General features: G+C 39.3%; 1 protein-coding gene across 1 annotated transcript in view; it reads left to right on the top strand.

The window, feature by feature from the left end:
* CDH19 (cadherin 19) overlaps nucleotides 1-11,822 on the top strand; it is a 29,506-nt gene extending 17,684 nt beyond the window's left edge. The window contains exons 7-11 of the mRNA XM_016211920.2: nucleotides 554-675; nucleotides 5,464-5,585; nucleotides 6,892-7,009; nucleotides 8,372-8,620; nucleotides 11,341-11,822. Of these exons, the coding sequence (XP_016067406.2) occupies nucleotides 554-675; nucleotides 5,464-5,585; nucleotides 6,892-7,009; nucleotides 8,372-8,620; nucleotides 11,341-11,822 (1,093 nt within the window). The remainder of the gene's footprint in view (nucleotides 1-553; nucleotides 676-5,463; nucleotides 5,586-6,891; nucleotides 7,010-8,371; nucleotides 8,621-11,340) is intronic.
* The last annotated feature ends 3,201 nt before the right edge of the window (nucleotides 11,823-15,023 follow it).

The raw sequence follows: 15,023 nt of genomic DNA, 5'->3' as shown, positions 1-15,023 counted from the left end.
ATCATGAAAACAAAATTAAATGTTCTCAGATTGTTTTATTTCAGCAAACAAAATTAAACAGTTTCTCATAGGTCAGCTACCGCGTAATTACAATATGCACAGATTTAACAAGAACCGTGTGGTGTTGGAAAGAGACTCAGGGCAGTCTAGGCAACTGTTTTATGTTGCTTCAAATTACAAAAAAAATGTTACTGAGCATTAATTTTTATTCCCATTCATTTGCATTTCTCTTTATTTTGTGAGTGACATTTTGCCATTTCTTTTTAACCAAGCCACTCACTTATTAGCATTTTCTCTCTTAGGAACGAGAGTGGGTTAAGATTGAGCATATATCAACTTAACTGTGAAGCCATTATAGGTTTTGTTTTGTTTTTTGTCCTATCTCCTGTGAATTGAATCTTAAATATATAAATACGCCTTTCTGAAAATTGTTCAGAATTTGATCAGCTGTGTGGAGCATGCATTTGACAATCAGTCTCATTGCGTTTAAAAGGTGTTATGTGTCACCGTTGCACAGAGAAAATGAAACTGAGGAAGCCTTTTTTTGGTCCAGGTACTCTATTACCAGCGGCAGTGCCTTCCAAATTTATGACAATGGCACCATCGTCACGGCTGGCCCTCTTGACCGGGAGACGAGTGCTTGGTGCAACCTGAGCATTACAGCCAGAGAAATCGGTAAGTGCCCGCTGGGGACCACATGTCCCTTCCCCAGACTGTTTAAACCACTCAGTAATAGGGACAAGAGCCAACTTAAAATGCTCTTGGAATTAGAGGTAAGTGATATTGTGTATGTCAGTTCACACATGTGGCATTTTATTATTTCAAGTTAACAGCGCCTGCTCATTCCTATCACGGCTTATAAATCGCTTCACCATTTGAATTTCAGTAGTAATATGAACAAGCCACCTGGATCCTGGAAAACAGGGCACCTCATAAAGGTGTTATTGAAAGCACCCTGCTGCACGTGTTCACTGCCCAGAAGCTTGCGAAGTAGCAATTGTGTTGATTGTAGCAAAGAGATGTTGCCTTGCGGCATGTGTGCTATCAGCAAATGAAGTTGACTGTGCTTCGTCTCCTTCCTGGGAAAGGTCCCAAATGAAGCAACAGGCGATTTATCAGCTTGTCAGCTAAGTGAATGAAATGACAAACTACTTTAAAACGAAGCTATGAAAATATATATATATATATATATATATATATGTTTTCTATAGTTATGTCAAAGGTTTAATTTGAATTTAAACAGATTTTTTTCAGAAGAAAAGAATAAAATCTTTAAATGAATTTCTTACTAATTTTTCTTAAATTTATTTGTACCTGGAATACTGTTTCCAGTTTACTTACTTAAGCAAAAAGTTGTTCTATGGTCGTATATTATATGTTTAAACCATTAAAAGATGAGCCTTAAATTCTGATTCATTATACCTTGAAATCTCTAGGGATAGTTTTTTAAAAAAGCATTTTAATGTTTCACTTATCTATTTATCCTGAATATAACACAAAAGAGAAGAGTCTCAAAGTAATTCTTAATGGTATATGTATTTCCTAAATGCCATGGAGTTTTTGACTATGTATTAAACTCTGCAATTTTTAATTTTTAAGTAAATAAAAATTGCAGTTTCTATCATAATTGCAACTGTTATTTATTGGGGAAAAGTAGTTGACGAGCAAAATCTCATCCCAACCCAGAAACCCTCTCTACAGCAGTGGAATAGAGGGAAAAGTTTTATAACTGAAAAGCATGGAATCAGGATGTGCTTTGCATTGAAGGAAATCCGCGAAGAGGCGGCCAAGACGGAGAGAAACCTCACCCTCCGTGCAGCGGGCAGACGGCCCACCGCGCCAGCTCTCCAGATCAGCAGCTACCAGGCCTTCACATCACGTGTCGCATGCGTAGTTCATTTTAAATTCACCCGTAGTTGGAGTGCCCACCTGCGTTTGCTAACTGACTTTATCCAAATGAAAGCGAAACTTTTCATCCCTTTAAGATGAGACGCAGTTTTGCAACTTGAGTCCAGGTCTTTGCTAAAGTTTGGCTCCTGGCCTCTCACAGAGGCCGGAAGGAAGAACCTCTTCCTCCTTGACGGTTCCATTTCAAAGACTGGGCTCCCAGTACTTGAGAAAGACAAACCTGCGTTGGCAAGTTGGCAAGAGGTTTCTTTAACTTTTGGAAGGTTTATGTATGTTTCAAAGAAACAGAAATAACCTGCAATTATGAGTTTCATAAGGTAAATGTTCTAAGAGGGAGGGACAGTCTTTCCCCTTATTTTCAGCAGAGAGAATTAAGTCTCTTTTTAAAAAAAGTCTTTGCATTAAAAATTACAATTGTAAATATAATGAACAAAGGAGCATGGAGGTTATAAACAGAAACATTAAGAGAAACAAAGGAACCTCCCCCTTCTTAGTCTTTATTGTATATACCTTTTCCACAGCATTTTTAAAATAAAAAAAAGAGAAAGATTTAAAATAATGTTATATAAATGTAGAACAGATTAGGCTGCAACTTCCTTTTTTATCATTTCACAAAATAGCATGCATATCACTTCTGATTAGTAGATAAATAAAGTAATATTTGATATTTATCACTTCTTTATATGCTAAGTAATCTTCTAAATGCTTTATATGTGTTAATTAATCTTTATAACAGTTCTGTAAGTAGTTACTAGTATTGTTTGCATTTTACTGAGAATCAACTGAAACAAAGAGTAGTTAAATATTTTTCTCATGGTGACAACCAGGATTAAAATCCATTTTTAAAGCTCATTATATTAATACATTTGTTATGTTGACTCATTCATGTTTAATAAGCACACAGAATTTTATTGTATGGTTGTAATTTATTTAGCCAGTTCCTTTTTTAAAAAAAATATATCTTTATTGATTTCAGAGAGAGGAAAGGAGAGGGAGAGAGAGAGATAGAAACATCAATGATGAGAGTCATTGATTGGCTGCAGCCCGCAACCTGGGCATGTGCCCTGACCGGGAATCGAACCCTGATCACCTGGATCCTAGGTCGACGCTTTAACCACTGAGCCACGCCCGGCCGGGCAGCCAGTTCCCTTTTGATATACATTTGGGCTATTTCCAGTTATTTGGGTGTGATGCAAACAATTCTGCAATAAATGAATTGAATCTTGTACTATTATATACTGGTGCTGAGGCAGGATAGTAAGAAGCTAGGAAAATTCTTTGGCAAGTGGAACGGGGAAACTGAGACAGATAGCTAAACGGTTGAGCAATTTACAGCCAGATAATAAATCACAAGGACTTATCTTCCCCAACCAAGGACACTTTGGAGCAAATGGTTTACACATTCCAGACCCTGGTGGGGCAGGCCTGTCTTGTCCCTGTCCCTCTTTGGTGACATGCTCTGAAGGTGAAACTGACCAGAGAATGACCCTGAGCCCCTCTATATGCTCATTTGGGTGAATCAGCATATGAAAGGACACACCTGGAAAGCTGATGAATATTCTATTGAGATCCTCCCCTAAGACCTCCCTTAAAATCCCCACCTTCAGAAAACAGATAAGGACTCTTAAGATAAAGAACCCAGTGCACAAGCTGTGCTCTCTTGAGCACACCCACACCTTCCTCCCCCCACCCCCTTCTTTCCTCAGGTGCATAACTTTGCTTTCTTTCTCCTAAGCTCTAAAGATTCCCAGGAGACTTGCAACCAGGGGAGCAGCAGGCAGCAGCAGCTCATCCTGGGCTAACCCCCTGAACCAGTCTCCAAGGGCCCTCCTTTTGCCTCTGTAGCTTGTTTCCTGAGTCCACGCAGCCCTGCTGGCTCACTTCTTCTGCCCTGTGACTTTCTTTCTAAGCGGTAAGGCAGCCACACCTAGGTGCACTCCTGTTGCTATGATCTTGCCTCTTCTATCTTAAGCCCTTCCTTTATTTCACTGTTCCCAGCTTTAATAAATGTACCCTCAGAACCATCTGGACTCATTATGAAAAGTTTCCTGCATAAAATCACAACCTACATAATCCAGACCATGCTGGGGGCAGACCCACCTTGGTCCAGGTCCCTTTTTGGTGACAGTGCCTTAGGCTGTAGCATGAGTTTCCCAAGCTAATTACTGGGTCAAAGATATGTGTGACTTAACTTTCATTATCTATCGCCAGATTAGGTTCCAGAAAATGTTTACATCCCCTTTATTTGTCACCACTCCACCATCACTGGGCCTGTTTTGCATATTAGCATGCATTACATGGACCAAATCATCATTCTCCTGCCTTCTGGGGAGCAAGAGCCTTTGTGAATATTGTGCTAGAGCAGCTTCTCTCACCTGGGGGCTATTTTGCCTCCTAAAACATTTGACAATGTCTGAGGACAGTTTTGATTATCACAACTAATGTGGGAACTGCTACTGGTATTTAGTTAGTAGACACTAAAAAATGCTGCTAAGCACCCTACAGTGCTCAGATAAACGCTCAAAACAAAGAATTATCCAGCCTAAAATATCAGTAGTGACCAGGTTAAGAAACCCTGGTGTGAATCATTTGAATTTTCTCATCTGCGAATTTGTGGTTTGTGAATATTTCCACTGAATTGTCTTTTTCATATCATCTGTCAGGATTTGAAAGTTAGAGCTACTAATATTTCATCTTGGCTTTTTTACATTTCTGTATTTCTGGGCTCACTTAAGAAAATCTTCCCAACTCAATGTATATATAAAGCTTTACTTAGATACTATTTTAATTATCTTATTTTGCCATGTATTTAGATCATTATTTCATGTCCTTTTGTTGCTTTTAAAACTACACTGAACGATGTTGTCATTGAGAGTACTGGCTGCTGGCTTCTTAACTGCCTTTTCTACTTCAGCTATGAGCTTAGGCAGGTCATTTATCTGTAATGTATAAAATTAAAGTTCCTCAATATATATATATTTTTATTATTGATTTCAGAGAGAGAAAGGGAGAGGGAGAGAGAGACAGAAACATCAATGATGAGAGAGTCATTGATCGGCTGCCTCCTGAATTTCCCGGACTGGGGATGAAGCCTGCAACCTGGGCGTGTGCCTTGACTGGGAATTAAACCATGATCTCCTGGTTCATAGGTCGACACTCAACCACTAAGCCACACCAGCTGGGCAGTTTCTCAGTGTTTTTACCAGTAAAACTGGGGAGGATAATAACACATATATTCACCCAGATTAGATTGATTAATGCAAATATGTTAAAAAATTTCCTGGATTTTAGGAAGATGTTCATATAACTATGTCCTTTAGCTCCTACAACTATGGCAGGTACCAGGCACTTGATAAATATTGGTTGAGTTAAATGTATTAAGAACGTTCTTTTCTATGTTGTATTGTTGATAAATATATAAATTATATAGGAAGCCTGTCCTCAGACAGCTTTTGTTCAAATGAAATTACACCACATAGCTTCTAACACAATTTTTATAAACTTTTCCCCTAAAGACAACATTGACAATATTTATTTGTATTCTGCTTGTTGTAGGCAATGCAGAACAGGCTTCTGAAGTTCCAGTGTATGTACAAGTCCTTAATGTTAATGACCATGCTCCTGAGTTCCCTGAATACTATGAGACTTATGTTTGTGAAAAGGCAAGTTCTGGACAGGTAAGAAATAATCAATTGCTGACATATTAATTACATGCTTTTATGTTGTGAGTTCTGTATAAGTTAACTTTCTTTTTAAGAAGCTACACTTTGACCTTGTTTCTGTGCAATGCCATGTGTCCATGGACATCTTACAGCTCATTTGGAATCTCTTCAGAAGGGAATGGGCCTCATGTTAAGAACTTTTAATGCATGACACTACTCTTAACTATTACTGTTAATATTAACGAAATTACTTTTAACAAAGGTCAATTCTGCCCATTTACTCATTTAATAGTATTTTATTTTTACCAAATTTTTATTAGATTGGAATTGTAGAATAAAAGTTGTATCATTTTATTAAAGGACTCATAGCAAAAGAAAAAAAAACAAAATTAGATACCTATATACACACATAAACTCAAACACAAAAAAAGTTAAGCATATGACCATAAAGATCACAAGTAAATTATAATAAAAAGCAACTTCTAACAGTATTAAAAAGTTATAACAGAAAAATAGTATGTTTAGGAGCATAAACGCACTATAAACTTGTATAATCAACATGTTTTAATTTCCAGAATTAATCACAATCTCACCATGTGATCCTGACAGCATCTTTCTTTTTTTGACAACAAGGAACTACTTGACTGACATATTCATGTCTTGAAAGACAATAATTAATTGAGATCTCATTTGTTCATAGCTGCATTACTTCACTCTTATGATGTAAGAGAGAGGAACTCACTTGAGGTGGAACACTTTTCTTATCATCTTTATGGATCAAATGAAATCATGTACCTTGCCTCTAAACTTTAAATGCATTATTTTCTTAAATCACTTTAAAAAAACTCAGTACTTCAGCAAATACTTTATTAAGACAATAACTTCATCACAGTTCTGCTCTCAGTACAAGCAGGGAATATATAATTGCAGCAAATCTTAATGGCTAGAATTCAGATAGGGCAGGAAAGAGAAAGGGAAGGGAGAGGTGTAGGCAGGAGGAATGGGAGGGAGCCTTGACACAGCTTCGAGAACGTCTAGCATACTTAGCTTATGAAAACCATCTGGCCCATCAACAAAAGTGTATTCACTGTGTAATATCAAAACACCGTTTTGAACGTGGCATGTAAGGATATTTTAAACCTGAGAAAATATGTTAATATTTCCATCAGTTTGATAGTTTCCTCTGCAATGTCCCTAAAGATTTTGGTAAAGCAATTTTAATAAAAAATCTAATAACAACAACAGTGATCTTTTTTTAAAAATAAATTTGAAAAAAACAACCCCACAAAACAAACAAAACCTTTTTCTGTTTTTTTTCTAGGTAGTTCAGACCATCAGTGCAGTGGATAGAGATGACTCTATAGAAGATCAGCATTTTTACTTTAATTTATCCATGGAGGACTCCAAGAACTCCACCTTTACAATCACAGATAATCAAGGTAATTACGTTCACTCTTGGTGGCTTTCGATCCATTCTCCTGGCATCGCGGTTGATTTTAAGCCAACTTACAGCATTGCTTTTTACACTTTTCCTGCACACTGATAATGTTAAGCTATGGAGCAAGAAGTGGAAATGAAAATGGGAAAGAAAACCCAAAGTCAAGTTCCGAAAGTACTGCCCCCGTTTTCTACTGGGCGTCTTGAAACTGGAAGCACTTTTTCGAGTCATCCGTGGCTGTAAGCCCTCGGAAAGTCCGAATGGCTTTGCAGACATTCTCGCGGCCGAGAGAGGGATTCCCGTCATGTCACCATGTAGCTCAGCCTTCGGCCCAGGCCTGGGGGAGAAAGTGGTCTCGCTTAATTCGTGGTCGTGTTAGCTCGATTGACTCAAAGATATCGGTGTCATTAATGATGGCTGTGACTATGCAGTATAGATTTAATGTAATTCTTTTTTCCTTCACAATGGAACATTATCTCAATCTGAGGACAAAATGTTCTAAAGGATTTCATCTGGAGAGACAGAATTTCTTTTCCTTCCTTATTGACGTGACTAACTTTATAGAGAGCCACTCTGTTCTTTTTTTTTTTTTTGCTTTAACTCCAGTAAAATACTTTTACCATCATATGGATTTCTGTTTTAATTCCTCTTCATATCCCAGAGATATGAGTCACCACTGGGTTTATTATTAAGCATCTGTAACCAATACCTGTAGCTGTCCTTCGGACAACAGGTCAACCTTCAGTGCAGGGGCTCTTTTGTTGGGATAAAATAAATCTGTCCTTGTCAGATTCCTCAGTGCAGGGAACACAAATAAACTTAGGATAAAAAACGCAAATATGAACATAAGAAATAAGATGTAGCTCAGATTTGTTTATATTAACACAAAATAATGTACTGAGGCAAAATAAAGACATTGAGACAACAAGTAATTGATTTGGTTTAATGTTTGTGGTCATAAATAAACTAGACGTTGGAAAAATGTAAATTATATCACCTTTTCTATCTGTCTAGTAACTAGAATCAAAAGGGTTGTATAGACTTCAAGAGCAAGATGGAGACATTGTTTTAAAAGAATGACTCGAGAAAAGTCGGAAGGAGGCATACACTTCAAAAGACTTCCCTTTGTTTGCCTTTTATAGTTTGCCTTCTAAAGTTTGTCTGATTGCTACAGAAAATATTTTGGGGAGATGGAAATACCAAAAACAACAACAACAAAAGAAAACATAGTACTGAGGCATAAGAAGTTGCCCTGAAAAAAAAATTATTTAGGTATTTCTCTCCCATTGCCTCTAGTACATATGCCTGGTATGAATTTCTTATGTATTGTTGAAAAAATCATGCATATGTGTTTTTGTTTTAGATAACACGGCTGTAATTTTGACTAATAGAACTGGGTTTAGCCTTCAAGAAGAGCCCGTCTTCTACATCACCATCTTAATTGCCGACAACGGTACCCCATCACTTACGAGCACGAACACCCTTACCATCCGCGTCTGTGACTGCGACGACAGTGGCAGTCCCCAGATCTGCAGTGCTAAAGAGATGCTCCTCATGGAATCCAGGACAGACATCGTAATTGCTGTCCTGACGTGCGCTGTGATAATACTTGGTAGGTCATGCTGAACTGAATATATCTTCATTTATTGAAAATAACGTGATACATATAGAAAATGGGTCATTTCCTTATAGCAGAGTAGTGTGTCTTTGTGTGTGTACGCGTTTAGCTCCTCTTCTCAATGTTGTACAATTCTTAAATCAAGTGGAGTGAATTTAAAAAATGGTGATCATGCACTTGAAGCTGAAAATCCACCCTCTTTGAGTTATTTGTGTAGATTAGTGTGTGCGCACAGTGGTTTAGGTCTGGTTCTGCCACATAGGCATTGCTACATATATAGTTACGTAAAAATTAGGGGTGATAATGGTGAGTTTCTGTCACACCCAGGGAGTGTCTTAAGTGCTCGTCATACGTATTGCAATGTGTTCCTTCCAATAACCTTATGAAGTAGTAGCTACGATCACCTGCGTTGAATGGACAACAAGAGTGAAACTCAAAGAATTATGTGATTTACAAAGGGTTCCACGGCTCCCAAATGATGTTTCGAGATTCTCTAACCATACACACTGCTATTCAACCCTGCATAGCAACTCACGGCTTTGGGGCATTAGAAAGAGTAAATGTTAGCATGGAGGAATGTAAAGGAGAGAGTTTTATTTCATCAAAGTGCTAAACACAAAAGCAATTGCAGTCGAATAACTCCATTATTTCTTGTTTGCTGTTGTTATTATTGTTTCACAAGAAGATAAGTTATACTCATTTTCTGATGAGGAAAATGAACCCATAAATGTTGTATGTAGCCAGGCTTTCCAGACAACTAATGATTCACTTAACATAAGCTTTTCCGTTTCTTTAATCTATCAGTGTCTACAATCTAAACCCTTCCCTCTGTTACCTCATAACTGTATTAAAACCAACACACCTTACTGCGTGCTGAAAGCAACCGCATCAGCAATTGCATCTGGGTTCCCAACCTCATGGCTCCAACAGATGTGCAATGTTTCAGGACTCGCTTTGCTTCTGCTCCCCTCATCTTTATCAAAACCCCAAAGCCCATGCATTCCTCTTGCCGTCCAACATTCTTTTATACCTAGCTTCACTGTTTCCGGTTATTTTTAATGATCTTTGATCATAAAAATGAATTTAGAGAGAGCTACATAGCTAGACGTCGGAATCAAGAAATAGTTAAAATAGCATCTGGGGGATGGCAAGTACTGAATCACTAGGCCTACCCCAAGTCCTGAAAGGCTGCAGGCAAACCAAGGGCAGCCCCGCAGTCAGAGGCACGCCTAATATTGGGGGGAAGGGAAGTGGGGCCAACCAATGGTGGTTTCCTCTGAAAGCTTCATGAGGACTGCCTCCAGTTCATAGGTTTAGGGATTATTTATTAGACCTCCTTCCATTTCAGCCATATATCTCAGATGAGGTTTTGCTTGTTTGTTTGTTTTTGCTTTAAATACTCACTGAAGGATGTGTTTTCGTTGATTTTAGAGAGAGGCAGAGGGAGGGAGGGTGGGGGAGAGCGAGAGATGTGAGAGAGAAACATGGATGGCCAACATGCATTAGTAGCCTCCCTACTCACCCCTACTGGGGGTCGGGCCCTCACTCTAGGCATGGGCCCCGGTGGGGAGTTGGGCCCGCAACCTTTTGGTGCACCTGACAATGCTCCAACCAACTGAACCACCGGGCCAAGCGCAGATGAATTTTAAAGTATAGTATCTGAATTTAGACACAGTGCTGCCCTTACTTGATTCAAGAGCAGTGTTTCAATATTTTAAATGTAACTTTTATATAAAATATTGCCTAATGTATTTATCTTTTTGATAATATTAATGATATTGCTTCCATTTTGGTTCAAGTCCTATCTATGAAATTCTGAACAGCTACATACAAGCCAAGGTTGAGTAAGAATTGGCTACCCTTCACACACACACACACACACACATTTTCTTTAAAATAAAAAGTGTTCTGAAATTGTTGTTTTTACATATTAAAATTACCTTGTTAATAAATATTGATGGTTGACATACCAGTGCTATAATGAAAGGACTTGGCCGTTTGGAATTTCTAAAATTAATGTGGTGTCCCAGGGTGCAGATTCGGAGCCAGCTGTCTGGTTTTGAGTGCCAGCTTTCTGTTTCCTTGCTGTGTGACTCTGGGAGTGTGACTGAGCGTCCCTGGGCTCGTTTCCCAACTTCAACAGGGAATATGCAACATAATGGTCTCATAACAATTAAATCAATGAATAGATTTAAAGCTTTTAGAAAAATGCCTGGTACACATTTTACGGGCAGTAAATATTAACTTAGAAAATAATTATGCCACAGAATCTTCCTCAATGGGGACCCTCAGTTGCTCCATTGTGCTTAACTTCTATTAACCTGCATCTTTGGTTACTAAATGGACAAATGCATAGAGATTGAAAGATGTTCCCATATTCTGCTTTGTTCTGTTTCCAATATATAAGAAAAAAATAAAATTTTAGGTTTTAAATTGATCACCCTCAAAAACATTTCACTATATTTTTTATGCTTTTCTACTTTAAATCATCAACCAGCAAGTTTGCTGTATCCCTGTCTTTCTGCAAAACCCTTTTGTAAATTTTCAACAGCAAATATACCTTTCTGCCTTAAAAATCATAACATCTAAGCTCATGTCTTAAGCTTGTAACCAAAGCAAGGATTGTAAAGTTTATTATAAATAACATATCCTGCTATATTGTGACGCTGTGTTACGCTATATTGTGCTAATATTTCGGTTGCTTTCCTTGTCAGGGTTTATTTTTACGCTCCTAGTTCTGAGACAAAGGAGGAAGCAGCCTCTGTTTGCGGAGAAGGGTAAAGATTTCAAAGAGAGGATCATCAGGTACGCTGACGAAGGGGAAGGGCAGGAAGACGCCCAGGCCTTGGCCACCGGGGAGCCCAGGGGCAGCCCGGTCAGGAGGGCGCGCAGGCCGCGCAAAGCGCCCCCCGCGGGGCTCAGGGGCCCGTCTTGGCAGGTCGGCCCAGACGATGCCGTCATCAAGGAATTCATCCTGGAAAAGCTGGCAGAAGCTAACACCGATCCTTTTGCCCCTCCCTTTGACTCCCTCCGGACCTACGCCTTTGAGGGGACGGGGTCCTGGGCCGGGTCCCTGAGCTCTTTGGAGTCGGCCGCCTCTGGGGAGGGTGAACACTTTGACTGCCTGCAGGATTTGGAGCCTCCCTTTACGAGATCAGCGTGCGTGTTTGGTTCTGCTGTGCAGTCAGAAACTTAGGGCTTGGCCGGGCAGAGGGGTTGGAGGGTCGGGGGAAAAAGGTAAAGGGATTGAGCAAAACAAAAACCAGACCCAGACAACACTATGGGACTGCCAGAGGGAAGGGGGGGTGGGAGAGGCACAGGGGGGAAGATGGTGTTGGGGTGTGCAGATGATGCGTTATAGGGCTGTACACCTGAAACAGGCATGGTTTTATAGCCAAGGCCACCCCAATAAGGTCAATTAAAAGTTTTAATTGTGCTTTGGAGCAAACTGGGAGTCTCTTGGTAAAGAGCTGTATGCTCCAGTTCTCTGATAGAAAAATAAGATCTGAGTTAGAGTGTTTTCTGATTTCCTTGGAGCAAACACCCATGGTTCTTGCAAGCCGGCCACCTTGTCACTGAAGGTGGAGCGGGAGAGAGATGCAGACAAGCAGCCCTCGGGTCCCGGTGCCAGGCACTGCAAGCGCACCCTGGCATAGTCTCCCAGCATTGTTTCCAGTCCCATCCAGTACAGATTCTCAGCATTCTTGGATGTTTAATGTGGGAGAGGCACTGAACCTAGAGTATGTTAATATTATTTCATTTAGGCTTTCATTAAATCTTACCAAGTAAGAGGAAAGTTGCATATGTGTGTTAAGTTCCTGATGCTATCCAGAGATAAACTTAAACACCTAGGAGAATCTGGGTAATCATACGAAACTTGAAAGAACAATTTCATTTAATAAAAAAGCAAGTTTATTACTAGGATTCCATGACTTATTCTAGTTTGGTATTTTTAAATCTCTGTCAAGATCACACTTTAAAACTGATTTCACATTTAGACAGCTAACTGGTATATGTTAATTAATCAAAGATATTGTATAAATATTTATTATTTTTGATATTACAGCTTTGTGTATAAATGGGAGATAAGATATGTTGAGGAGTTTTTCATAAATTGTTTTTGTGTGTAACCAAAATGTGTCGCTATCTTGTCACAATACATTCACAAAATATTTGTCAACGTCTACTCATCAGTAAATGTAAAAGTTATGAAAATGGTGGAAAGTGTGAAAAAATTTAAGTAACTTATTATTGCTACTAAAATGATAGAAGCAAGTGAAAGAAGAACTGGGTTCACACTTGAGTTAATATTCAGTGTAAGTATTATGATCAGCTGCACCGAATCCTACCCAGCACAGGAAAAACGGGATAAAATTCACAGCATTTCTATTTTTATTAAGAGCTGAGACTATAACTTATTCTTTGGTATCTTTTTTATTATGGAATATAGAGTTGGGTGCAGCAGTTATTTTATGGTAACATTATGAAGGATGAATGCAAAGCTGCTGGACATAAACCTTTATGGTAATATTGGATCATAAGATAAAGCACTTTTAATTTTAATCAGCTTTTTAAGAATGAGCCTTATTATGCTATTCAAATCAAGGTGGAATTTAAAATTCATAGTTTAAACAGAAAGAAAGTAGTGAATATAATGTCCTAAAAATTGGTTTATATGTTCTTTTTTTTTTTTTTTTTTAATACATCTTTATTGATTTCAGAGAGAGGAAGGGAGAGGGAGAGAGAGAGAAACATCGATGATGAGAGTCATTGATCGGCTGCCTCCTGCACACTCCCGACTGGGGATCGGGCCTGCAACCCGGGCATGTGCCCTGCCCGGGAATCAAACCCCGATCATCTGGATCCTAGGTTGATGCTCAACCGCTGAGCCACGCCGGCCGGGCCATGTGTTCATTTTTAACAAGTTGAACATACATGTTCAAATTAAACCTTTTGAGCTAGTGTTAGAGTCGCTGAATGGCTACAGTGTAGTTTTCTCTGTACTTTGAAATGCCAGCATCCACACCAGGTAACAGCAGAGAGATTTTTCACCAATATCAATCGAGGACTGTTATGTTGGCGACAGAGATCACGTCCCTCTACAAAAGCCTGAGAAAATCAGACTTGCAGTCGGTCTGGGAAGACATGGAGAGAGGGTGAGGGTGAGTCGCCCAGCTGTACTGGACCCTTCTGCATCCATAGCGTTATTAACTTAGAAAAAACTAAGACTATTCAACAAAAGGCAATTTTAAAAGGTTGAAAACTGGCAAATAAAACAAATTTATGAGTACAGATGACATTTATATTTCTACCATAATAACATAAAAATTGAAAAAGTACAGTTAGGGCAATTTTTGTAAATTATTCAACACAGGACCTCTCCCTGTATTTAAACAATAACACAACATTATGATGGCGGAAGGACTGGAAATAGTGATAACAGATGAAGCTAAGCATGGAAAACAGGTTCCAAGAAGAAATAGGGTGGCCTGGGATGCTGCAGCTTCCGCCACAGACGCCAGCCCTATGCACTTTTCCGTTTGGATGAACGCTTATAAAAACGCGCAGTGCTCCCATGTATTCATCAGCCAGGTCTCACATTTGTGTCCAGGGGTATTAAGCAGATGTGTTCAAATAAATTCTGGTTTAGGTAATGACGGGATTTTTAATCGCAGGAGACACCAGAAGGGGCACCTGGTTGCATAGCTACTTTCTGTTCTAAAAAGTTCCCTTTGAACTGCATCCAAAAAATACTTTCTGATTCTATTAGAGAACCTGGAATATCCTAGATATTATGCTTGGCAATATCTCAATACTTATTTCAATCTTTTCCTGGTCACATGGGTGTTGCAAGAACACAGTCAGCTGCATCCTAAGCTAGAGACATGGCGTTAAGTTGTTTTCCATTTGAATAGAGGTTCCCCAGTGCAGGTATTCCCCAGGCAGCACAGCTTCAATTCGTCCCCAAGTGCCCCAGTACCACCCATAGTTCACTCACAGGGTTAGGTGTGAATCCTAAATTACTAATGGTAGAAACAGGAAAATGTTTAGTCCTTTATAAGAATCAGAAAAAGTTAGCAATAATGGATGTTCACAAGACAGCCTTGCAGAGCTGAGTTGGAATTAGTTCACTTTTATCTGAAAAAAACTGTGAATTTGGTGAAAAGCCTAACCTTTCTGGATCTGAGCCTGTAATCTGTGAAATGAGGCCCAGTCTCCCCTTTCACATGATTGTTGGGAAGGTTCAGTCAAATGAGCAGCAAGAGCTGTACCTGACCAAGGCTCTTTACTCGCCTACATCCCTACCAGGGCCGATGCTGCTCTACCAGAGCAGGACGGTCCCTTCCCTTCTCAAGATGGACCCCCAGGCTTGACAGCACATTTCAAATACCATGTC

Source organism: Miniopterus natalensis, chromosome 7 (genome assembly GCF_054644295.1).
Source record: "Miniopterus natalensis isolate mMinNat1 chromosome 7, mMinNat1.hap1, whole genome shotgun sequence".
In the NCBI taxonomy this organism is placed as follows: Eukaryota; Metazoa; Chordata; class Mammalia; order Chiroptera; family Miniopteridae; genus Miniopterus; species Miniopterus natalensis.
This window is presented reverse-complemented; position numbering and strand designations above follow the sequence as displayed.